Source organism: Phascolarctos cinereus, unplaced genomic scaffold, assembly GCF_003287225.1.
Source record: "Phascolarctos cinereus isolate Bilbo 61053 unplaced genomic scaffold, phaCin_HiC Scaffold_726;HRSCAF=1367, whole genome shotgun sequence".
Classification (NCBI taxonomy): Eukaryota; Metazoa; Chordata; class Mammalia; order Diprotodontia; family Phascolarctidae; genus Phascolarctos; species Phascolarctos cinereus.
The window spans coordinates 372,719,774-372,745,655 of NW_027556098.1; the positions used below are offsets into that span (position 1 = coordinate 372,719,774).

The 25,882-nt window shown below is 47.3% G+C and overlaps 1 protein-coding gene across 2 annotated transcripts; it reads left to right on the forward strand.

The window, feature by feature from the left end:
* The first annotated feature begins 2,093 nt into the window (after nucleotides 1–2,093).
* Nucleotides 2,094–9,814, forward strand: GPN2 (GPN-loop GTPase 2). Of its 2 annotated transcripts, XR_002323810.2 has the most exons (6): nucleotides 2,094–2,620; nucleotides 4,097–4,253; nucleotides 5,963–6,123; nucleotides 6,764–6,894; nucleotides 8,335–8,566; nucleotides 9,193–9,814. XR_002323810.2 is itself a non-coding variant. In XM_020983227.2 (5 exons), the coding sequence occupies exons 1-5, from the start codon at nucleotides 2,189–2,191 to the stop codon at nucleotides 8,408–8,410; spliced, it is 957 nt and encodes a 318-aa protein (XP_020838886.1). In that variant the 5' UTR covers nucleotides 2,094–2,188; the 3' UTR covers nucleotides 8,411–8,697. The 2 variants fall into 2 exon arrangements, 1 of the variants encoding a protein (XP_020838886.1); XM_020983227.2 differs by lacking the exon at nucleotides 9,193–9,814 and having other exon boundaries at nucleotides 8,335–8,697.
* Nucleotides 9,815–25,882: the final 16,068 nt, after the last annotated feature.

The window sequence follows — 25,882 nt, forward strand, 5'->3', positions numbered from 1 at the left end:
TCATCTCTATACTGATGATTCTCAAATCTACCTACCCTGCCCCAATCTCTTTGCTAACCTCCAATCTACTAACCCCCAACTGCTTCTCAGACACTTCAAACTGGGTGGTCAGCAGACATTTCAAACTGAATATGTCCAAAATTAACTCATCTTTCACCCATAAACTCTTTCCCTACCCCCAACCTTCTCTATTACTATAGAGGGCAATACCATCTTCCCATCCCTCAGGCTCACAACTAAGAATCATCCTAGATTCCTCTCTATCTCTGACCCATATCCAAGTTGCCAACTTCACCTTTGCTGGGTTTCTCAAATATGCCCCCTCCCCCCATATGGCCACCACTCTGGTGCAGGCCCTCATCACCTCACACCAGATCCAATAACCTGCTGGTGAGTCTGCCCACCTCAAGTCTCTCCCCACTCCAATCCATCCTCCATTTGGCCACTAAAGTGATTTTCCTAAAGTGCAGGTCCAACCTCATCATCCCACCTCCTACTCAGTAAACTCCAGTGGCTTCCTATCCACAGTTTGGTACTCAAAGCTCTTTATAACCTATCTCCCTCCTCCCCAAAACCTGCACCTCTCCAGTCTCACACCTTCCCCACCGCATACTCTTCTAACTGGTGACACTGGTCTCCTGGGTGTTTCACAAACCAGACACTGTCTCTAGCCTCTGTGCATTTTCTCTGTCCCCATGCCTGGAATGCTCTCCCTCATTTCTACCTACTGCTCTTAAGTCCAAACTAAAAGGTCATCTTCCTACAGAAGCCCTTCCCAACCCCTCTGAATTCTAATGCCTTCCCTCTCTTAATTTTATTTTCTATTTATCCTGTATTGAACTTCTTTTTCCATGTATGTTTGCTCATTGTCTCCCCTATTAGATTGTGAGTTCCTTGAAGGCAGGAACTGTCTTTTGCCTCTTTTGTATTTCCAGTGCTTAACACATAGTAGCAGCTTAAGGTTTACTCTGATATCAAGAATACTTTTAAAAAGAGGGCTAAAAATGCAATGTAAAATTGTGGGAGTAGAGGCAAATAGCTCAGCCTTATCTTAAGGTAAGTGTCTGTTGATATTCCACTCCCATTTGTCTTGGGAAACCGACCCAGGATTCTTGAAGATAGCTACTGGTAACTCCCAACTCACCATGGAAGAGTGTGGGCCCAATCCTGGACTCTGTTCTCCCCAAGACTCGGGCAGTCTAGCCACATGTAAACAGGCTCACATGTCAGATTTTTGTGGAGCCACAGCAACTCAAGATATCTATCAAGGTGAATGAAAGGAAAACTCATCCTCCATATGAGGCAGCCAGGTGGCAAAGTGGAGGGAGTGACTCCCAGCCCGAAGTCAGGAAGATTCATCTTCCTGAGTTCAAATGTGGCCTCCAACGGTAGCTGTGTGACCTTGGGCAAGTCACTTCACCCTGTTTGCCTCAGTTTCCTCACCCTGAAAACGAGCTGGAGAAGGAAATGGCAAACCATTCCATTATCTTTGCCAAGAAAACATCAAGCAGGGTCACAAAGAACTGCACATGACTGAAAAACGACTTAACACACAGGATGTGACATCAAAAGCCAGTCCACGCCCTCGAGTAACTTCAATATCACAGTTCCTGGAAAGAGTAAACAAGTCCACGATTCTCAGGGAACCCGCCCAACATCTGAACACCCCAGGGCGGTGTAGCCTGAAGGAGCGCTGCTTTTCTACCTGGATTTGAATCCCACCGTTGGCTACTGCTTGCGGGCCTTCCGAGCTGCTCACTTGAGCTCCGGGCCTCAGGGCAACTTCCTACACTTCCTACCTTGGGCTGACCTGAAGAAGATGCTTTACAAAGTGCTATTCACCCCAAAAGCCTGGATCTGGAAACACGCAAGTTCTCCGCCCCTCCCCCCAACTCAAGGCAGGAGCTTGAAGAAGACTTCCCAAGCCCCCGCGGGCCAGGCCCGGGGATGAGGAACGGCCCCCAGCCGGGATAACACTCCCAACCTCCCCGCCCCAGCTCCTCCAACTGACGCTGCCGCGCCCGCGCGCTGCTTTTAAAATGCGTCGTGCGCAGACGCGCCATAAAACGTCATCTACGGAGGAGGCGGGACTTCCGGGAGGCGCGCTCGACCTGTGTCGATCAGACGTCGCTACCTCACGGGGGAGGTCTTGAACTGTCCTGACGGGACGGGAGCCGCGATCACAACCATGGCCACGGCTGCGGCTATGGCTCCGGCCCCGGCCATCCCCACGACTTTTGGACAGGCGGTGATCGGGCCTCCGGGCTCGGGGAAGACCACGTACTGCCTGGGCATGAGCACTTTCCTGGCCGGGCTGGGCCGGCGAGTAGCCGTGGTCAACCTAGACCCGGCGAACGAGGGCACGCCGTACGCATGCGCCGTGGACATCGGCGAACTGGTGACGCTCCCCGACGTGATGGAGGCGCTCAAGCTGGGGCCCAACGGCGGCCTCGTGTACTGCATGGAGTACCTGGAGGCCAACCTGGACTGGCTGCACGACCGCTTGGCGCCGTTCCGCGGCCACTACCTGCTCTTCGACTGCCCGGGTCAGGTGGAGCTGTGCACACACCACGGCGCCTTGCGCAGCGTCTTCGCGCAGCTGGCCCAATGGGGCTTCCGGGTGAGCCTCGCCCCGGAAGTGTGGCTCTGGCCCCGGAGGAGCACGTGCTTTGTGGCTGCGGGGATGGGAGCTGCTGGGTGTGACCCAGGAGGCGATTTCTGCCCTGCGCTTCCCTGGTCTCCCCCCGCCCCCCCCCAGACGAGGGTTCGAGGCCATTATCCTCGACGTGAACCCGCACAGGCTACAGTGACCCAAGCAAGGCCCAGTTTTGTCCGCCGTCAAATGAATTGTTTGGACTAGATGACCTCTTAAGGTCCCTTCCAGCTCTGAGAGGCCTAAGGGACTTTTTGAGCCTTATTTTACCATTATTTTGAGCAAGGGTGGTCTCTGCTCCTGAGATTCAGCATTTTAAGGCTTTTAATGGCTAAGCTCTTTTTTGGCTTTAATAAGCAATGAGTTTATGACATCACTTTCAGGAGGCTGGGTATTTTCTTGGTCCATCTTTGGAAAATGCATCACTAATCCAAAAATGTATGCCCTCCTCATCTTTACCGCTGAAATCCCCTTTAAAAGTTCGGTTCATATGCCACTATGACTCAGGGATTTTACTGATCCCTGCCCTCTCTCCGGGCTGTTCCTCCGCCCTGAAGTCTTGTATTTCGTACCTTTTTTTAACTTGTTTCTGTAGATAGAATGTAAACTTGTGAGTGCAGGGACTATTTCACGTTATCTTTGTATCCCTAGCACCTAGTACAATGCAGGGTACATATTTAATAAGTCCTTGCTTGTTTAATTGATTTAAGATTCCTCTGGAGGGGATGAGGAAGTCTGCATTGGAGCAGGAGTGGGGGGAAGCAGAGTTAGTTCATATTAGAACACTTAGAAATCGTAAAGGTCAAGCAGCTTGTTTTTACTAAGGTAGTAACAAAGACTAAGAGGGAAAGTGACTTCTCATGGTTATATGGCTAGGTATGAAGTGGGGATTTGAATCCTCTTCTCTTGAAGGCAGCTAGGTGACACAGTAAATAGAGTGCTGGATCTGGAGTCAGCAAGACCTGAATTCAGATGTGTCCTTATACACTTACTAGCTATGTGACCCTCTGCAGGTCATTAAATATGCCTGGTTTTTTATATGTAAAACGGGGTGATTATAGCACCTACCTCCCAAGGTTGTTGTGAAGATGAAATGAGTTATTTGTAAAGTACTTTGCAAACCTTAAGGAGCTATGTAAATACTAGCTGTTTTTACTGTCGAATCCAGAGCTCTTTTTAATTTGCCCTGGCCTCCACTCTAGGCAGCCTCAATCTGATGTATGAGACAAAGTCCCAGTTTTTAGGATTCCCCTGGTTTAATGATAGAGGCAAGCCTCAGGGGTTTTCTGCTTAAGATGAGAATGGTAAAGTTCCAAAGTATTTTAAAATCTCAGTACTCCTTTTTTCTGGAAAGGAATAGGAAAGCCACGCTGATAACAAATGGCCTTCTTGGCATGGAGAGGCCCAGAATTGTGACCTTTCTGCCTTGCCTTGTTCTCTCAGCTGACTGCTGCCCACCTAGTGGATTCTCACTACTGTACAGATCCAGCCAAATTCATCTCTGTGCTGTGCACCTCCCTGTCCACCATGCTGCATGTAGAGCTGCCCCATGTCAACATCCTCTCCAAGATGGACCTCATTGAGCAGTTTGGGAAGCTAGGTAAGGGTTCATGGAAGGTTAAATTTGGGAGACACAGGAGTAGAGCTTCATGGTAGACAAATGATGACCCGCTCCAGCTAGTTTTCAGGTAGACCTAGGGAGTAGAGACCCCAGTGGATGCTGAATCAAAGGGGGTGAAGAGGTGGCTGGAGAGCCCAAGGAGCAATTAGATTAAGCCAGAAGGGATCTCACAGGCCGTTTAGTCCAGCTCCCTCATTTGACAGGGAAGGAAACTGAGGCCCTGAGAGGCCGAGTACCCTGACCAAAGTGTCACCAGCAGAAAGTAGCAGAACCAGCATTCGCTCTGACTCTAAATGCAGTGCTCTTTCTATCCCATCCCAGAGGGCTTGTTAAACAGTATTTCTAGCCATGTTAGCAAATTCCTGAATTGCCAGGGCCCTGGATGTAGTCCTAGCTGTTTAAAGGAAAGATGACGTAGAGGTGAAGAGCACAGCCAGAAATAAGGAAATCCAATTTCTACTTGGCTCTGCCATCAACACACTGTGTGACCTTGGACGAGTCACTTCCCTTCTCTGGCCTTAAGTTTCCTCACTCTAAAATGAAGATTCTACTCTAGATTCTCTCTAAGGTCTCTTCCGTTTCTCGATTCTAGGGCTCCTTGAGCTTGGAAATGCTCAGGAAGTGGTGCTGCCCTGGCCAGAAGCTATAGAATAAGGCTGTCTGCACGTGGCTTCATGTCAGGCCTCAGCTAGAGGATCTGACGTGGCTCCTGCTTTTAAGCAACTTGTACCAAACCTAAAGCATCAGTACTTTGAATCCTGTTGTTGATAATTTGAATCTGCCCCTCAAGACATAAATGAGATGGAGAAGGTCCAGAAGAAGGCAGTTGAAGTGGTCCAAAGGAAGGAGGAGGCACTGGAGAACTGGCTGCCATGTGAGGGCAGGCTCAGAAACTCAGGGAACTTGAGTTCAGAACAAATGAAGACCGATATAAGATGGGATTGAGATGTCTGAAAGCAGGAGAGAGGGGACCTCAGGGCTTAGTTGGCACATCCCCACGTATTGGACCGGACCTTTTGAAGCTGAAAGGATGCGCTTAGAACAATAGGATGGAGTTAGTAACTGTGTCCCCTCCTGCTTACGTTGGAGGGGAGTCTCAATCATCACATAGAATAGGAATGTGCCCTCTGGGAGAACACATAGAGCCAGCAGTGACCTTAGAGGCCAGTTGGTGCAGCCCTTTATTTTGCAGAAGAGGAAACTGAGGCGCAATGGGAGAATTTGCCCAAAGTGACTCGGTGTTACTGATATTAACCAGTACTTTCATGCCAGTAAAATTATCTTGGATAATCATAAGGATGACCCCTGAAAGATCAGAATTCTGAAGGACCTTCTGCCAAGCCAAGAAATTAAGAGTTTTAGTAATAGGTGTTTTCAGTCAGTCATGGTGTACCTGCCTCTTTCATTAAAATGTGAGCTCCTTGTGGGTAGGGACTGGCTTTGCTTCTTCTTTGTCTCTCCAGTGCTTAGCCCAGTGCCTGGCACATTGATCAGTTAATACTTGTCAGAGCTGAAGTCTCTTCCACCTCTAAATGTCTGATTCCCTGAATGTTGTTTGTTTGTTGTTTATGGTTGGGCTTCCTGTATTCCACCCTAGCCTGTATAGACACAGGGCTCTGGTCTCCCAGATGAACTTATACCTCGGGCTCTCCGTCATACTGCTTCTAAGCCTTGTCCTTTCTCCACAGCCTTCAACCTGGACTACTACACTGAAGTCCTAGACCTCTCCTATCTGCTTGACCACCTGACCTCAGACCCCTTCTTCCGTCATTATCGACAGCTCAATGAGAAGCTGGTGCAGCTGATTGAAGACTACAGCCTGGTCTCTTTCATCCCTCTCAATATCCAGGTACCAGGAACCTTCCTGCCATCAACCAGCCATAGCCTCTCACTCGGGAGCCCCTGGTGGCTCAGAGGAATCCCAGCCACACTGTAAATTAGAAAGTAGCATGAGCAGTTAAAGTGACAGCAGAAGGTGCTGTCCCAGCCAAGCCAGTCCCCATGTCCATCCTCTGGCAGGAGAGCTTTCTGCTGGTGATCAGAATCCAGGCCCAACTTGAATGGAGCCTGGGACTAGAGCCTGCTCAGGGTCTCCTCTGTTCAGGCTGGAAGAGACCTTCCAGAAATGACTGAGTACAGAGGACGAAACAGACCCAGAGAGAGGAAATGCTTTGCCCAAGGTCACACAACCAAGAAGTAGTGGGGCTGGGACTCATACCTAGGTCTCCTAACTTCTAGGCCAGGGAGAAAACAAGTGTGAGACACAGGAGGAGGAACAGGAGGAGAATGGTTCAGATTGTCTCCTGAGCTTAGTCTAAGCAGAGGGGACTAGAAGGAAAAATTCCCTTGGGAATGGGTGAGCAAGAATGACGTAGGATGAGATGGCTGGGGAGAAGAGGCCACTTTAGCGGAGTTTCTTCTGTTAAGGAGGAGAGCGTGTCATGACTTCCAGTCTTTGCTTCCATCTCTCTTCTCTCCTCTCTCTCCAGGACAAGGAAAGTGTCCAACGGGTGCTGCAGGCTGTGGACAAAGCCAACGGCTACTGTTTTGGGGTGGCCGAGCAGCAGAGTCTGGAGGCCATGATGTCCGCTGCAGTGGGGGCTGACTTCCATTTTACCTCGTATCCTTGCTTATCCCTGCCAGAGCTCCGGGCTGAGTGGCTAAGCCTAGAAGTGTCAAACGGTTACTGGTGACTTCATGAGGCATGGAGAGTGGGGTTCTTAGGGGAGGATGAGAGCAGGAGGGTATGAGCAGTCATCCTCCATGGGGGAAGGAGGGAAGTGGCCAGGACTTCCAGGGGATGGGCACAAAGGTCTCCATTCTTTCAGTGCTATTCACCATGACACAACAATACCCTTTATTATGCTGTGCTGAGCACTGAGCTAAGTCCTAGGGGAGGTAGAGGGCAGCTAAGGGATGGCCCTGATCCTCAGAACTCAGACCTGAGGAGGAGACCCAAGTGCCCACATAGATTAGAGAGAGGAACTGAGCCTGGAGCTTCATTGGTGTCCTTGGCTCCTACAACCACAGTGTGTCAGAAACTTGGCTGGAACCCAGGGCTTCCTGGCATTGAGGCCAGTTCTCCATGACCCCACACTGTCTCTTGCCAGCACAGATATCATGTTAATAAATAGGCTGGGTACATCAGAGAGGTACCAGGTAAAGGGCCATGGGAGTGTGGAGGGAATGTGCCAAGTATGACACAGGTACCTGACACAGGAAAATATGAGATGGGTGCAGAAGAGTGTGAGCGACATGAAGCCCGAGGTGGGGAGGCAGCCTCAGAAAGGCTTCCTGAAAGGGTGGTGTTTGGACTGAGGAAATGGAGTGCGGGGAGCCACTCCAGAGTAGGAGAGGCTGGCAGAGGAGAACCCAAGAGCAGCTTGTCAGGTGTGCAGGAGGCAGAGGGGCCAGAGGAGGGGAGAAACATGGAATGCCCCAGATTGTAGGGAAAATGAAACACCCAGAGCAGTGTGTGTGGCTGTAGACAATCAGGACCTTGGGGGTGCCATTAGGAGCCACGCAGGAGCTGTCCAGGAAAGATCCATTCCCCCATGTCCCTGTAGAGGCTGAAACCTGGCCTTGAAGGCCCTTGGGAACGATAGAAGAATGAGGCATAAGCCATCAAAACAGTCACCAGCCAGTGCCATTACATGAAAGCCTTATTACATTGAAGCAAAGTTCATTTGACATACTGCTTATCCATTGTATCCTACTGCCCCCGTAAATCTCAAAGTCCTCATCTCCCCAGGCCAACCAGACCCTCCTCCTCCAAGAAAAGGCAGGTTGCCCAGCTGGGTAGCATGCAGTGGCTATGGTCTACTCAGTAGCTTGTGTTTTCCAAAGGATTCTTATTCTTCAGTCCCGAAAGGGTTTTGACTCAGAAGGTTGGTGGCAGAGGGCTTCTCTGTGCTCCTATGGGGTTTTGTACGTCAGTGGACAGGAGCCAGATCTTGCATGTCACTGCCTGGTGAGCTGTGGTGGGATAGAGAGGGAAACTCCATCAGATTTGCTCTCCACTCCTTTGCCTGGCTTATTTCCCTTGACCCCAGCCCCTTAGCACGCTGGGAATCCAGGAGAAGTACCTTCCGTCCCCAGAAGAAGAGGCAGTGGAACAGGAAGACATGCACTCGTAGGGGCGAGAGCAAGAGCGGTGTGCCTAGATCCAAAAAATGGCGGCTCATGGCAGGCAGGCCCTGGAGTAGGGCCAGAAACAAGCCGTCTTCGATCTTGAGGGAGGGGCTAGTGCAGCCCAGTGAAGGACTCCAGAACCCCAGAAGGGAGGCTCGGAGGTGGGCACACAGACCTCTGCCGTGGGCTGGCCGTGGCGTGGCTCCCAGTGGGGAGCAGAGAGCTCCAGCCCCATTAGTGGGGTGGGGTCACTTACTGCGAAAGTTCCTTTAAATACACATGACTTGGCAACCTTCTGTCTCCCAAGCTGCTTTTGCTGAATCCTTGTCATAATATTTCCCATTTCTCTAGCACTCTAGAGTTCCTCAAGGCATTCCTATGAGGACAGTAAGGCAAGGGTCTTTTTAATTTTAAATCAGATTTGTTTTCCTCCATGTAGAGAGCTCCCAGGGAGAGAATCTCTTTACCAGTGCAGAATGGTGCCCACTCTCCCAGGTATGGTCTGGGGCACCTGGAGCTCTTCTGTGCCATAGATGGGACTGGAACCCAGGTTGTCCTCACTCAGAGGCCAGCCCTCTAACCACTGCACCACATAGCATGCCCATCCTACAGATGGGGAAGCTGAACCTCAGAGAGAAGTGTTGACTCTTGTCACACTTGGGAACAAGGAGGAATGTGTGTGACCTTGGGCAAGTCACTTGCCCTCTGGACTTCACTTTCCTCTTCTAACACTCTGACTTTGGAGTCCTAATGTTCTGTGAGTCAGTGAATGTCTGTCTTTGTTCAGGATCTCCGCAGTGGGAGGCCACGTGATCGAGATTCACAATCAGAAGACCTGGCTGGGAATTCAGACTTTGCCACCCACTCTGTGTCGGCAAGTCACTTCTCATCTCTAAAATTAAGCAGTTGGACTGAATGACCTCTAAGGACCTTTCCAGCTTGAAACCAATTACCCGAGGGCAGCTCCAGCCCTGAATGCTTCAATCAGAGCTGAGAAAGCCTCTCTGGGCTTCCCCCCTTCTTCAGTTCCAGTATCTAGTATCTCTCAAAGTCATTGGGTGGCTCAATCGTGTCCACCGTGTGGGGAGCAAGAATGAGGAAAGAGACGCTGTTTGTGGTGCTGGCCAGTAGGGGGCAGCACATAACCACTTGATTGACAACAGCCGCTGACTTGGGATGGCACCCTTGAATGCTGGGAAAGGTGTGAGGAAGGGGTTGAGTGGAGCAAGAGGAGTCTGAAGAGCTGGATTCAGGCTCCAGCTCGGCCACTGCCAACTTAGGCGGGTCCCTCCCATTCTGTGGCCTCTTCACGTGTGAGATGTGTGAGCTCCTGGAGGGCAGGGATGTCCTCGGGGCCAGACACAGCACCTGGCACGTAGTAGGTGTTCCATAAATGCTCACTGACTGACCCACGCGGTGTGGCTGTGATTTGGTGATTTAAGCCTTTATTTTACTTGCTGAAGTCTCTGAACCCTCTCCTAGTGTATTAAAGAACAGACCTGGTCCCTGCCATGAGGGACCTCTGGGCCTTCTGATAGGGAAGCCATACCCAAGAAGCTAGAGAAGCGATTGTTGAAATGTTAAAGGGGGGTGTCGGAGGGGGGAATCCTCATAGTGTGCTCTGGGAAGGCACACTTGAGGAGGAAGTGGCCCCTAGGGGATTTTTCAGGAGGGTTTGTAGTATGTGGGAGTGGAAGTGGGAGGTTCTTACAGGGGCCTGGGATGGCCAGGGCAGAAGAAGGTGCTTTGGGGTTGGGATTTGAGGGGCCAAGAGATGGCCACTGGGGTTGGAGTGACATGGGCTTACCCAGAGCATCCTCACACCCCTACTCTGCGGGGGATAATAACTGGGTACCTCCTTCCCTGGCTCCTTTCATCTGGGGAGTTCAAAGTATCTCACCTCTATTAACTGTTAGCATAGTAGGTGGTGAGTATCATCTCAGCAGCCCCAGAACCCAAGGCCTAGTGTCCGTGGCCTGAGCTCCAGGCTGTGAGTCACCCTCAGGCCTGGATATTCAGGCTCTCTGACGCCTAGGCTGTTGCCCAATCCCCTCCTCATCCTTCGTCCAAGCGATGGGAAGGTAGAAGTGTAGAAAGGGCGATGTTGCCTCAAGAGCCAGCCGCCTAGGAGCTGGCTGGCAGCGCTTACACCCCTACCCTCCCCACCCTGGTGTACACCTGTTCTAATGTGGTAGGGCCTGCAGAGGCAACTTAGGGAGCATTGTCCTCTGCATTTCAGTGTTTATGGAGGGGAACACAAGCATCAAATAATTCCAAGTCATTTATCTCAGGCCTTTGAGGTTCATAGGTTTGTAGATGTAGAGCTCAAAGAGACCTTGGGGGTCATTGCATCCAAAACCCTCCATTTTACAGATGGGGAAACCAAGGCTTGGGTTCAGTGATCACTCAGCTAGTGTCAGATGTGGGATTTGAACTCAATCCTACTGACTCTTAAGTCCAGTGGTATATCCAGTGTACCATAATTAGAGAATCAGCGTGTGCTAAGAGTTGGAAAGAACCTTGAATAGGCAGGTAGGGAGACCAGTTAAAAGGGGAGTCTAATGGACCAGATGAGAGGTAATGAGGGCCTGAGATATATGAGTGGAGAAAAGGGCATGTGTACAAGATTTTGTGGAGACACAAATGAGAAGATTTAGCAACTGATGTTGGGTGAGTGAATTGAGGAGGACAGTGTGATGGTGTACCTGGATGACTGAGAGAGTGTCATATGTATAAATAATCTCGTATTGCTTGTCTTCTTCAGGGATGGGAGGGGCGAGAGGGAGAGAATTTGTCCCTCAAAATTTAAAAAGTGAACATTTAAAACATTTTTACATGTAATTGGGAAATATTTAACAAAAGAAATTTATAGAAATTTAAGAAAAAAACAAGTTGCAAATAGGGGTGGAGTTAAGGGAGAGGAGAGGAAATGAATTTTATTTTGGACATGTTGAATTTGTAAGGCCTAGTATATATCCAGTTCAAGATGTCCAATAGCCAGTTGGTGACACGGGGAGTCTTCCACATTGAGAAAAAAAGAGAAGACCTAGCCTTGAGGAATATCCACAGTTAGTGGACATGACGCGGATGAAGATCCAGTAAGGGAGACTGAGGAGCTTTCAGGAGGATAGGAGGAGATCTAGGGGAGAGCAGTGTGGTAAAAACCCAGAGAGGAGGAAGTAGAGAGGTTGTTCAACCATGTCCAAGACTGCACAGAGGCGAAGACCGCTAAGAATTGAGAAAAGGCAGCTAAGATCATTGATAACTTGGCAGAAAGTGGTTTCAGGTGAATTAAGGCCCATTGCAGAGATTTGAGAAGAGAAAGTGGAGGCACCAAATAACAGGCTTTTCCAAGGAGGTTAGCTAAGGGGGGAAAAGAAATAGATGATAGCTAGTGAAGATGATAGATCCTAGTGAAGGTTTTTTAAAGGTTGGAGGAAATTTGGTCATGTTTACAGGTTAGCAGGGAAGGAACCAGTAGGCAAAGAGATACCGAAGGTTGGCAGTAGGAGGCTGAAAGTGGGGGAAATCTGGAGAAGGGAAGGGATAGGATCAAGGACTGACCTTGGCAAGAAAATGAGCCACCTCTTAATGTGAGACTGGAGTAAAGGAGGACAGGGGAGATGATGTCAGGAAGATGAGAAGGGAAGAAGAGAAAATGGCCTCCATTTTGTCTGAAGAATGAAGCAAAATCTTGAGCTGAGGGGATGGGGGATGGAGTGCCAGGGAAGACAAAAAGAATAGAAAGTTTAGATCAGCCACTGTGGGAGCTGGGAAAGAGAATCTGCTGGGAAGGAGTAGAAGGATTGCCTGATGCAATGAGGGCCCAGTTGAAATTAGGTAGAATATAAATTTGTAGTGGACCTAGTCAGCAAAGTTTGGTGATTTCCTCTGGCTCCTCTCAGCATCCTATGAGGAGCAGCAAAGGAAGTGGATCATGGGAATAATTCAGGGTCAGAGTTTGGCAAGATGTAAGTGGCAACGGGACAAAGAGGCGAGGAATTCGAGAGCAGAGGATGGTACAGTTAGAGGGGTCAGGCTTGGGAAGGGAGGTGAGCATAGCCAGAGCTTGGGGGGTGGGGTAGGCTGAGGAAGGATTGAAGATGGAGGGATTGGAGGTGGAATGAAGGTGAGGTTTAAGAGGAGACAGGAGAAATGGGAGATATGAAAGTTGTGGAGTAGGTAGAATTCTTAAACATGGAGGTGTAATGTGCCATCAATGGAGGTTGATGGCGAGATCAAGGAAATAGTCGACTAGCCATGAAACTAGATTATGAGCAGTGGATTACGGGAGCTGAGCAGATAGAGAAGTTAGGGTGCTTGAAGGAACACTCAACAGGGATTTTAAAGTTCCCTAGTATGAGGGCAGGAGTTGAAGTGGTAAGAAAGTCCATAAGCCAGGCGTTGAGCCTCAGTGAGAGAAAGAAGGAAGAATGCCCCAGAGGGGGTAGCACAGAGGTGGTAGGATCTGGATGGGGAGATCATTTTGGGCAGAATGAGTCCCAGAGGGGATGAGGTTGTTGAGAGAGAGGCAATGGGGAGCAAGGAGAGTGGCGGGCGAAGGGGTACGAGAGAAGGTGCAATGAGGGCTGGACAGGAAGGCCATGAAGGCAGCGTTGGCCCAAAGGGAGCTAGGGCTCAGTGAGTGGCCAAGGGAGAAGGAGCAAGAGGAAAAGATGGCTAAAGTGAAAGTTTGTTCATGACAGAGCAGGAGTTCTCGAGGGCAAAAGGGAAGGGGTGGGCAGATGTGGAAGGGAACAGTCAGAGACAGGCTTGAGGCTGATGAAAGTCCGGGAGGTAGACAGCTGAGGTGGGGGACAGGCGGAGTGTTCTTTTGCAAGTGCCCTTCAGTATCCCTGGGAAGGGGATAGGAAAAGGGGATGGATGGATGCTAACCACGGGGGAAGAGTCCTAGCAGAGTGTTAATGGATGTGAGGAGCTGCCTCAGATTCAGGGTTTGGCTTGGAGCCAGGAAGACCAGAGTTTGAATATTTCCTCAGACACTGCCTAGCTGTGGGACCCTGGGCAGGTCACTTACCCTCTGTCTGTCTCAGTTTTCCTCAGCTGTATAATGGGCACAATAATAGCATCTGCCTCCCCAGGGCTATCACAAGGATCAAATTAAAGAATATTTGTGAGTGTTTGGCACATAGGTTCATGTTTCCTTTCTTCAGCCTCAGTTTCTTCATCTGTAAAATGGAAATAGCAACAGCACCTACTCCCCAGGGTTGTGAGGATCAGAGAAAAGAATGTTCGTAAGGTGTTTTACAGCCCATAACGCACTAGGTAAACTCTGGCTATTTGTACTAGATGGTGGAATGTCTCCATGGAAACATGGGGCAAGAATGACCCGGGTGAGTCAGAGCTGCTGACTCTATCTAGGCAATCAACAAACATTTAGTAAGTGCCTACTGTGTGCTATAGACCAGTGATGGCAAATCCGCAGTGAAGCAGTCCCTGCCCTCATAGGGCTTCCCTTCTACCAGAGGGACAAAATATACTAAGAGATAAGCAGTGATGCCCAGGTCAGACCCTATATGGGACACGGACAAGATAAATTCACGGTGACTGGGGAGATGGCCCTTGAGCTGAAACCGGAAGGGAGCCAGGCAGGGATCCCAGAGGTAAGGAAGGGCAACATGTGGGCCAGGAAGGACCCTGCACAAAGACGAGGAGATGGAATGTGTTGGGTGGAGCACCCACCAGGCCATCCGGACTGAAGCGTGAAGCATGTCAGGCGAAGTTCTGTGTCATCGGCCTGTAAAGAAAAGCTGGCACCAGATCGTGAAGAGTGAAATGCCAGGGGAATTTGTGCTTTGTCGTTGAGGCCATGGGGAACCACTGAGGCTTCCTGAGCAGAGGTGGGACTCGGTCAGCCTTGTGCTTTGGGAATGTCCATTTGGCAGCTGCAAAGTAGAGCAAACTACCATCGCACCCTATTTATCTTACTGTGCTCTTATCTTATCCTGTCCAACCCCCTTATTTTACAGACGAAGAAACCTTAGCCCAGGCTTTATGATCCCGGCCCTGCCCCCAGCAAGTTCATCTTTTGTCTGGCTCTGGCTAACAAAAGAGGTTTATGGCATGTGGCATAGCCCACCAACTGGTGGGTCAGGGAAGGAAGGCCAGGCTGGGAGGGACCAAGGGAGGGAGGGTATAGCAGGATCTTGGAGTTACCCAAACCTACTGCTAATAATAATTTACATGAGACACAGGGTCACATTGTACAGTGGGAAAAGTGATGGCATTGGACTCACAGGACCTGGGTTCAAATCCCATTCCTGTTATTTACCATCTGTGTGACCTTAGGTAAATCATTTTATTCCCCGAAGTGAATTCCCTAAAAGTACAGGTCTGAGTGTATCACACTCTGCTCAGTAAACTCCAGTGGTTCCCTGCTGCATTTAAGATCAAATATAAACTTCTCTATTTGACATATAAATATCTCAACAACCTGGCCTCTTCCTTCTTTCTAGTCTTCTTACACATTATTGTTGTTCAGTTGTTTTTCAGTCCCAACTCTTCATGACCCCATTTGGGGTTTTCTTGGCAAAGATACTGAGTAATTTCTCATCTCCTTCTCCAGCTCATTTTACAGATGAGGAAACTGAGGAAAACAGGGCAAAGTGACTTGCTCAGGGTCACACAGCTATTAAGTGTCTGATTTCAGATTCAGGCCAGGTTCTCTATCCACTACGCCACAGAGCCACCCCTTACACATTGCTAGTCTCTAGAAAATCTTCTGGGGAGCAGAGCCAAGATGGTGGAGAAAAGGCAGCAACTCCCCTGAGCTCTCCCCAAAACCACTCCATACACCTTTAAATAATTCCATAAAACAGTTCCTTGAGTAGCAGAACCCACAAAAGGACAAAGTGAAATCATTTTCCAGCCAAAGATGACTTAGAAGGTCAGCACAAAAGGTCTATTACACCTTGGTGAGAGTAGAACACAGTCCAGCCCCAGCAAACCAGGAGCAGGCCTTGGGGGTTACTGAATCAGCAGCGGCAGCAGCTGCTTCTGGAGCTCTCAGCCCACAGGTAGTTAAGGGATCAAACAACTGGTCAATTTCCAGGGCAGAAAAGAGTGCTTGTGGTCACTTACGGAGCACAGCACAGGCCAGGAGAGAAACACACCTCTCCTTAGATCATACCACCTTAGAAGAACTGAAAACTTACAGGTCCCTAGAAGTATCTCTGCAAACAGCTGCACAAAACCCCTGAAGCTTGGGACAGAGCCCTACTCTAACACCACCCTGGAAGCAGAGCCTACTCTAACAAAGAGCTAGAAGTCAAGAAATAGGGTAGGAAAATGAGCAAAGAACAAAAAAAAATAGTTCTGATTGTAGAAAGTCACTATGGGGACAAGGAAGATCAAAACACACACTCAGAAAACACACACTCATAAGGGACTCAGACAAAGTCAAAGCTCCTACATCCGAAGCCTCCAAGAAAAATATGAATTGGTCTCAGGCCATGGAAGAGCTCAAAAGGGATTTTGAAAATCAAGTAAGAGAAGTAGAGGAAAAACTGGGAAGAGAAATGAGAATGATGCAAGAAAGTCATAAAAAAAAAGAATAGCTTAGTAAAGGAGACACAAGAAAATACTGAAGAAAATAACACCTTATAAAACAGACTAGGCCAAATGGTAAAAGAGGTCCAAAAAGCCAATAGGGAGAAGAATGCCTTAAAAAGCAGAATTGGCCAAATGGAAGAAGAGGCACAAAAATTCACTGAAGAAAAAACTCCTTAAAAAGTGGAATGGAAGCTAATGACTTTATGAGACATCAAGAAACAATAAAACAAAACCCAAAGAATGAAAAAATGGAAGACACTGTGAAATATCTCATTGGAAAAACAACTGACCTGGAAAACAGATCCAGGAGAGATAATTTAAAATTATTGGACTACCTGAAAGCTGTGATCAAAAAAAGAGCCTAGCCATCATCTTTCAAGAAATTATCATGAAAACCTGCCCTGATATTTTAGAACCAGAGGGTAAAATAGAAATTGAAAGAATCCACTGATCACTTCCTGAAAGAGACCCCCAAAATGAAAACTCCCAGGAATATTATAGCCAAATTCCAGAATTCCCAGGTGAAGGAGAAAATATTGCAAGCAGCCAGAAAGAAACAATTCAGGTATCATGGAAACGCAATCAGGATAACACAAGATTTAGCAGCTTCTACATTAAGGGACTAGAAGGCTTAGAATATAATATTCTGGAGGTCAAAGGAGATAGGATTACAACCAAGAATCACCTACCCAGCAAAACTGAATATAATCCTTAAGGGGGGAAAAATGGATATTCAGTGAAATAGAGAACTTTCAAGCATTCTTGATGAAAAGACAGAGTTGAATAGAAAATTTGACTTTCAAATACAAAATGCAAAAGAAGCATAAAAAGGTAAGCAGGAAAGAGAAATCATAAGGGACTTATTAAAGTTAAACTGTTTACATTCTTATATAGAATCTTACCCTACAGGAAAGTAGGAAAGGAAGAGGATAAAAGAAGGGGGGAGATAGAAAGGAGGGCAGATAAGGGAGGGTAGTCAAAGCAAAACACTTGAGGGTCAGGGTGAAGGGAGAGAGAGAATAGAATGGGGGGGTGGAAATAGGATGAAGGGAAGTACCGTTAGCAATAGTAATTGTGAAACAAATTTTGATGCAAGTTTCTCTGATATATATATTCTCAAATATATAGAGAAGTGAGTCAGATTTATAAAAATAGGAGCCATTCCCCAGTTGATAAATGAGCAAAAGATATGAACAGTTTTCAGATGAAGTAACCAAAGCTATCTATAGCCATATTGAAAAAATGCTCTAACTCACTATTGATTGGAGAAATGCAAATGAAAACAATTCTGAGGTACTACCTCATACCTATTTGATTGGCTAATAGGACAGAAAAAGAAAATGACAAATGTCGAAGGGGATGTGGGAAAAATGAGACATTAATGCACTGTTGGTGGAGTTGTGAATTGATTCAAGCATTCTGTAGAGCAATTTGGAACTGTGCCCTGAGGACTATAAGATCATGTATACTCTTTGACCTGGAAAGACCTAGCAAAGCCATTACTAGGTCTGTATCCCAAAAGAGATAAAAAAAACAAAAAAGGAAAAGAACCTATATGTACAAAAATATAGCAGCTCGAGGTCCCACATCACACCTATCAGATTAGCCAACATGACAAAACAGGAAAATGATAAATGTTGGAGGAGATGTGGGAAAATTGGAACACTAATGCATTGTTGGTGGAGTTGTGAAATGATCCAACCATTTTGGAGAACAATTTGAAACTATGTCCAAAGGGCTACAAAAATGTGCATACCCTTTGACCCAGCAATAGCACTTCTAGGGCTATATCCCAAAGAGATCAAACAAATGGGAAAAGTACCCACATGTACAAAAATATTCATAGCAGCTCTTTTTGTGGTGGCAAAGAATTGGAAATTGAGAGGATGCCCATCAACTGGGGAATGACTGAGCAGGTTGTGGTATATGAATGTGACGGAATACTATTGTGCTATAAGAAATGATGAACAGGCTGACTTCAGAAAAATCTGGAAAGACTTGTATGGTCTGATGCTGAGTGAAGTGAGCAGAACCAAGAGAACATTGTACACAATAACAACCTCGATGACTAATATTGATAAACTTAACCCTTCTCAACAATACAAGACATCTCCAGAGGCCTCATGATGGAAAATGCTCTCCACATCCAAAGAAAGAACTATGGAAGTTGAATTGCTATCTTTTTTTTTCTCTTCTGTTGAGTTTTGTTTCCTTTTTCTGATGGTTCCTCCTATTGGTTTTAATTTTTCCTTACAACATCACTAATGTGAAAATATGTTTAATAGGAATGTAAACGTATAGCCGATATCAAATTGTGCGTCATCTTGGGGAGGGTAGTGGGGAGGAAGGGGGAGAAAAATTTTCAACTCAAAAGCATATGGAAGTGATTGTGGATAAATCAAAATAAATTTAAAATAAAAAAATTTTTTAAAATTATGGGGAAAAAATCTAGCAGCTCTTTTCTGGAGGCAAAGAATTGGAAATTGAGGGGATATCCACCAGCGGGAGAATGGCTGAACAATTGTGATGTGTGATTATGAAGGAACACTGTTGTATTACAAGAAATGGTGAGCAGGAGGCTCTCAGAAAAACCTAGAAAGACTTACATGAGCTGATGCAAAGCGAAATGAGCTGTATACAAAACAATAGCAATGTTGTAAGGTGGCTAGTTATGAATGACTTAGCTGTTCTAAGCAGTATGATGATCCAAGACAGTTCTGAAGGACTTATGATGAAAACTGCTATCCATCCCCAGAGAAAGAACTGGTGGTGTCTGAATACAGATGGAAGCATATGTTTTCACTTTATTTTTCTTGAGGTTGGGTTTTTTTGTCTATGTTTTCTTTCACAACATGACTAATATGGAAATATGTTTTACATGACTAAACATGTATAACCTACATTGAATTGTTTGCCTTCTCAAGAGGGGGATGGGGAGGGAGGAAGGGAGGGAATTTAGAACTCAAAGTTTTACAAATGAATGTTAAAATTGTTTTTACATGTAACTGGGGGGAAATAAAATAATAAAATTTTTTAAAAAAGAAAAGAAAATCTTCTGTTTGAAATGTAAATCTCTTCACAGTATGGTCCTTTCTTCTCTTCCCGACCTGTCCAGCCCTGTCTAGGCTTCTTACATCTCTAACTCTTCAGTCCAATCATATTGTCCTGCATACATGGCCCTCCACCTCCCATCTCTCACCCTTTCTTTGCACTGGCTGCTCCACCCACCCACCCCCGGAATGCTTTCCCTCCTCCCCTCTGGGGCTTCCTTTAAAACTCATCTGAAGTGCCACCTTCCATATGAGCATTTCCTTCTCCCCACAGCTGCTAGTTCAGTTGATACGTACCATACATACCTCATGTACTCCCCCCTTAGAATGTAAGCTCCCCGAGAACAGGGACAGTTTTGTCTTTGTATCTCCAATACTTAACACAGTAAGAACTTAAGTGCTTGCTGATTGGTTGACTGGTTGAGGGAATCCTTCCTCCTCACTCCCAAATCTATAAGATATGATCCTCTAAGGGAGAGCTGACTGCACCCATTGATTAAAATTATGCTGTTTATCCAGAATGGGGGCAGGAGGGGAATCGGGGGACCCTGCTCCAATCAAGAAATACTGTGTGGGGAGGGGTAGGAAAGAGTTCCACGAAACCATCTGGCTACACTATTGCATGTGCAAAGTCACATAGGAGTTAGGAAAAGAGTCAAGATTCAAATCCAGATCCTTGACTCCAGAGCCGGCATGCTTTGAAAGGTACCCCACTTCCTTTGGGAGAACAAAGGGAGTGGGCAAAGGGAAAGTAGAGTTACTGTTGAGGACCCATCCCTTTCCATGTTGCCTTGGAGGGGAGGGAGGGGAGCCAGGAGGACTTTGGAAGCACAACCCCAAAATTGTCCTGGGCCCACCCAGTTTGTGAAAGTTCTGGGGAGGTCCAGCTTCCCCCGGGGCCTTGGGGAAGAATGCTGTGAGCTGCAAAACCTAGCTGGCTGGTTTGTCTCTCCAGCCCCCACCCCTCAACCCCCTTTCCCTTCCTGAAATATCTGCTATGTTTGCCCCTGGCTGCCAGGCCTTCAGCCAGGCTCTGTCCGGACATGAGGAGCCTCAGGCAGTGCATTCCCAGGCCCCACTGCCTGAGAATGGGGCCAGAGAGAGGGAAGTCGCCCATGCTACAGGCTCTGGGGCTCTGCTTTCAGCAGGAGGAGCAGCAGGCCCCCGTCTGCCCACGCACCCACACAGACCGAGAATGAGGCCCTTGTTCCCAACGGCAGGGGATCTATGGGGGAGAGGTGTTGGCTACCCAGGGCATAGCTGTTGTTCAGTCATGCCTACTCTCTGTGACCCCATCTGGGGTTTTACTGGCAAAGATACTGGAGTGGTTTGCCATTTCCTTCTCCAGCTCATTTTACAGATGAGGAAACTGAGGTAAACAGAGTTAAATGACTTGCCCAGGGTAACTCAGCTAATAAGTGTCTGAGGCTGGATTTGAACTCAGGTCCACCTGATTCCAGGCCCAGCATTCTCTCCACTGTGCCACCCAGTGGGTCCTACCAAAGGTCAGTCTGAGTCAAAAACTTCCAAGGGGACCTAAGGCAAATTCGGGCAGTTTTCTGCTAGAGAAAAAAAAATTAATGTTGAATGCCTTTTAGTCTGATAAGTATGGTAAATACTGGGCTGGCCTGCAGAAGGTAGACTGAACTGCTCCTGTTCCAGGCCTCTCCAGGCCCGGAGGCTTTGTCCTTTGATGTCGCTTGACAGGCAAATTGTTCAATTTCCCAGGGAGAAGCAAGGGGAAGTGGGGTGGGGGGGGAAGGTGAAGGCAGAGGGGTGGGGAAGGGAGATGAATCAGTCTCTGAAGTCCCTGTGACATACCTGTCTGCTGCCCCCACACACATTCCTGCCTCCTGACTCAGAGAGTAGGTGGGGGCTGGAGGGAGAGGAGACTAGAGGGGTCCATAGGACCTCAACCCTAGCCCAGCCTCCCCTCCCCAGTTAAAGCAGGAAGCAGTGGGACAGGAGGCCATTTGAAGAGAGCATTTTGAAGGAGAAAGGCAAGAAAAAAAAATTCCCAAGCAGTCTGAGTCAGGTGAGAGTGAATGGAGAGATGGGGAGATTAGCAAGAGACCTGTCTGCCTGGTCAGGGGAATTCCTCCTCTGCCAGGCCCAAGTGTGGGGTTAAAGAGTGAGGCTTCTCACCTAGGAAACTGTCTTGGTTTCTTAGAAGTGGGAGGGGCTTGGTGCCCTGGTCACTGAAGAGAAGGGACCTCCAAGAGTCCAGGGGTGGGGAACCTGTAGCCTTGAGGCCACACTTAAGGACCTAGAAGGCCACCTGTGTGTGGCCTCAAGGCCGAAGGTTCCCCACCCCTATCCAAGACCATCTAATCAAACCTTCCCCCAACCCTTATTTTACCAATGAGAAAACCGAGCCTGAGAGAGGTGAAGTCATTTACCCAGCTTCACCCTAGGAGTACAAGTCTGGGTTGAGATTTGACTCCAGGGCCTCTGTGCTCATTCTGTTACAAATGAGGAACCCTGCTCATGCTTTAAAGCTCAACACCAAAGCCACAATTCCATTCAGTCTTTCCCCTGCCCTGTGGTCGTTGGGAATCTCTTTCCAACCTCACAGTGATTCAGGGCTCTTATTCACTTGACATGTATGATTTGTTTTAATAATAACACCTGACATGGGCCTAACACTTCACATGTTATCTGTGGCCCAGCTCCCCAAGCTCTGGGTTTACATAAGCCCCAGTTCGATCTTTGGCAGCTGCCCCTAAAATTACTCCATTTAGCTCATTTTGTCTGGAAACCTGAGAAAGGAGTTTATGTGTAGGTCTCCACCTATATGGGCTAAAGGTTCTCTAATTCCCATGCAAGAAATCAAGGTGAGAAAGTACACCAGATAGATACCAGAAAACCTTTATTTCACCCCACCCAATGGAAAGAATTCAAAAGCCCCAAAGGGCTCAAAGAAACCCATAACAATTGAAGATATTCTCCTCCCTACTCTCCATCACTGAGATCTACACAGGCCTCCAATACAGTACCCTCTTAAGTGATTGGATCCCTTCTACCACAACCACCACCACCACCACAACAACAACGCTTCCTTATCCTAGTAAAGACCCTCCTACTCCTTCAGCTCCAGGGACCATGTGCTTCATCCTTGGTCCTTGAACCCTTGATGCTCCTCCAGAATGTTGGGATTGGAGAACTCCCAACACTCCGTCATGGCTACCATGTCTTAGACCGAGAGATTTGGCCACTGCCTCTCCGTGGCTCCCATCCCTGGAGCTGAAGAGGGGAGGGTGTATGGAAGGGCAGGCTTCCAACTACCACTCCCAGGGACCTGGGTCTACTCTCAGGACTTTCGGCGTGTGCTCAGTTCTCTTTAGATCTTGACTGTGTTTGGTTTTTATAGGCCCAATGGGTCCCAGTTCAGAGGGTTCATCTTAGTTCATAGAAGCATGGATCATAGATTTGGAGTTAGATAGGAGTTTAGAGGCCCTCCGGTCCAACTCCCCCACTTTATAAATGAGGAGACTGAGGCACAAATAAATTAGGTGATTTAATTGGGACATGAAGCTAGTAAGTGTCTGAGGTGAGGTCTGACTCCAGATTTTCCTGACTCCAAGGCAGTTACCTACTATGCCATACAGCCTTCTAATCACACCATCTCCAGTGGTAAGACATAATGGCACAATGGGGATGTTCTGACCCATCAAGGACACACAACCAGAATCAATTCTTCACCCTTAATCAGAATCCCAAACAATGGCCTCATTGCTCTCACCTGGTCAGCTTGGCATTGCTTCTTTGTATTCACACAATGGCCCTAAAAGGCAGGCAGTACAGGTACTGTCTCCACTTCACAGATGAGGAAACTGAGGCTCAGAGAAGGTTAAGAGACTTTCTCCTTGGTTATATATCTTGGGTCAGAACCAGAATTCATTCCCTCCTCTTCCAGTTCCCCTTAATGTTAGAACCTTCACTCTGAGACCACCTCCAGAGTATCCTGTCATTTTTATGTAGTCTTCCTTATTAAGCTGTGAACTCTTTAGGAGTGGGGACTATCTTTTACCCCTTTTTTTTTAATCCCCAGCCCTTAGCACAGTATGTGGCACACAGTAGGTGCTTAGTAGCTGCTTAATGACTTGACTCCAGGTCTCCAGTCTTTCCAATTGGCAATACTGCTTCTTTGGCTACTTGTGTATGTTTTATCCCTGGAAATTCCTTCCTCCCATGTATTTAGGGTAGATATTCTTTGGAAGAGAAAAGATATGAGCAAGAATACACCAAAGGAGGTGTGGACAGGCTATGATCTGAACCACTGAATGAATGAATGAGAGAATGAATGAATGGATATGAGAAAGCATATATTACGAGCCAACGATTGGGCAAAGCACTGGGGATCCAAACACAAAGTCAAGACAATGCCTGCCCTCAAGGAGCTTGGATTCTAATGGAGAAGACAACCCATGTAAGGCAGTGCTAGCCAGGGAGGGGGATTTGGTTTGGAAAGACAGATTCATTGAAGTATTGACATCTACTCCCCTACTCGCCTACAGAAGATTGACATCTACTGTGAGCTCTTTATGACCTTGACTTGTCTTCATTGAACCAAATTGAATTGAGCTAAGCAATTCCCTCCAGGGCAGACTTCTGACACTAGAGGTCATCTCTTCTAAGAAGACCTGAGTTCAAATGCTGCCTCAGACACTTGTGAGTTGTGTGTGTGACTTGGGTAAATCACTGCCTGAGCCTCAGTTTCCTTATTTACAAAATAAAGGAGTTAGACTAGATGAACTCAAAAGTCCTTTCCTACTCACGATCCATGATGGGGCAGGTACTGTTTCACTTTTGTCTTTGTATTCCCAGTGCCCTGGGCACACAGTAGGCACTTAATAAATAACTGTTGATTGATTTAAATAAAATAAAGGGCCTGAGCACTTCTATGTGCTGGATAACAATAACGACTCCTTCATGAGTAGATATAAGACTTGCAAAGCACCCTTTTCTAAAGCACCCTATGAGGCAGGTAGTTGCAAGGAGACATTCTTACCTCATCAGGCCATATCTGGAGGCTTGGGTTCTTATTGTTCTGGGTGCCACATTTTAGGAAAAATGTGCATAAACTGTAGTGCGTGCCAATATGGAAGTAAATCTCCGAGGGAAGGCATTGGTAGGTTGGGTGGGCTAAGGGGAATCAGGAAAACCCTTTCCTCCAAAAGGTGTCATTTGGGCTAAGTGTTGAAGGAAACCAGTAGCTGGAAATGGGAGAGCATGCCAGCCATGGGAGAACAGCCCAGTGCAAAGGCTTAGAAGCGAGAGTATTGAGTGTGAGGACCAGCATGAAGGCAGGTAATGCAAATCACCAGATCATAAAGTTGGTGAAAAGAAGGCAAGCATAAGAATACATGGAAAGGTTAGGAAGGGATGAGACTGTGAAGGACTTTACATGCTACAAAGCACATCCAGTTCTGAGTTAGAGATGGTATAGCTGCCCAAACGCTCCATACCTAAGCATTGGGGATTTGCTTAAATAAATAGGGTAACCAGGGGTGGAATGGGGGATGGAAGAGACATAAGGCATGGGGCACAAGAGTGGGCAAAGGTTATTGGTTATATAATAACCAAAGGTTATTACATATCTCAGATTTAGTTCTCCCAAAAAGGGATTTTGAGGTTTGAAGGAAGGAATGAACATGTTCAAGTAGAGAGGAATGGGCATTTTTTCTCTGGGGACAGAGAAGGCTGTGACCATGTAGTTTCTCAGGGGTGTGAACATTTCTTGTCTGTTTTGCCCTCTGGGGTTGGCATCCACTGAATGCTTACCTTCTGCCAGAAGAAACAGGGTGACATCACCCTGGACAACAGCAGGAAAGCCCTGAATCTTCTTCCAGCCCCAGATATCTCAGAATCATACAAGGTTAGAGCTGGAAGGGTCCATAGAACTTGCCCAAGCCAAACTCCTCATTCTCCAGGAGAAATACACCCAAAGAGGTAGTAACTTGCCCAAGGTCATACAGTGGGCTAGTAGGAGAACCCAAGCTTTCTTCTGGATCCAAGTCTAGGATTTTTCATTCCACCCCAACCTTCATTTGGCTCTACCACACCCCTTTCACCTAGCCTTTGGAGGGTAAACTCGAAGGTTCAGAACCGAAAAAGACCTTAGTGATCCTATAACCTAGCCTCTGTGTAAGGCATCAGCTAATTCGCATCTTCTGTCCTCGAGTCTTCTCAAGGGAGATTGTCCCCAGGGAGTCTCCCACAGTGCTAGCTTCTTAATTCTTCCCTTGTCCTCACTCTTCTCCAACTGTGGAGGGAAGAATATATAGCCCATTAACCTTGAGAAGGGAAATAAGTTAACTCAAGGACCATTCATTACAGCCATCAAGATATTTCCATAATATTTTCAAAGCAAGAATAAACTTCATTTTAATATTAACTCCTGCCATACCTGTGTTCTGTCTTTCATTTCTTGAAAAAAGATCAGGTAATATTTAGTTCTCTGATTGCAGACACAATAAAACATAAATAAATAATGCTTTAGTAACAATAATTCAGCATTTACTTATACTAATGAACTTGACTGAAGAAATAATGTGGGAGAGTGGGGGAAAAAAAACCACCATGAAATTAAGAGTCAGTAGAGTCCTGATCTCACTGTGGGACTTTGGGCAAGTTATTTACCTTCTCTGAGCCTCAGTTTCCAGATCTGTAAAATGAAAAGGGTTGAATCAGGTGTTCTCTGAAGTCCCTTCCAGTTCAAAGTTAGTATGATAGGAAGGGAGGAGGCAGCAATCTCCTTGTTCCCAGGATCTGCCCCACTAACAGAAAGCTGCTGGACAGGTTGGGTGAGAGGAACCAGGTCAGCCCCTAGAAAGAGGAGCTTAACCAGAATCA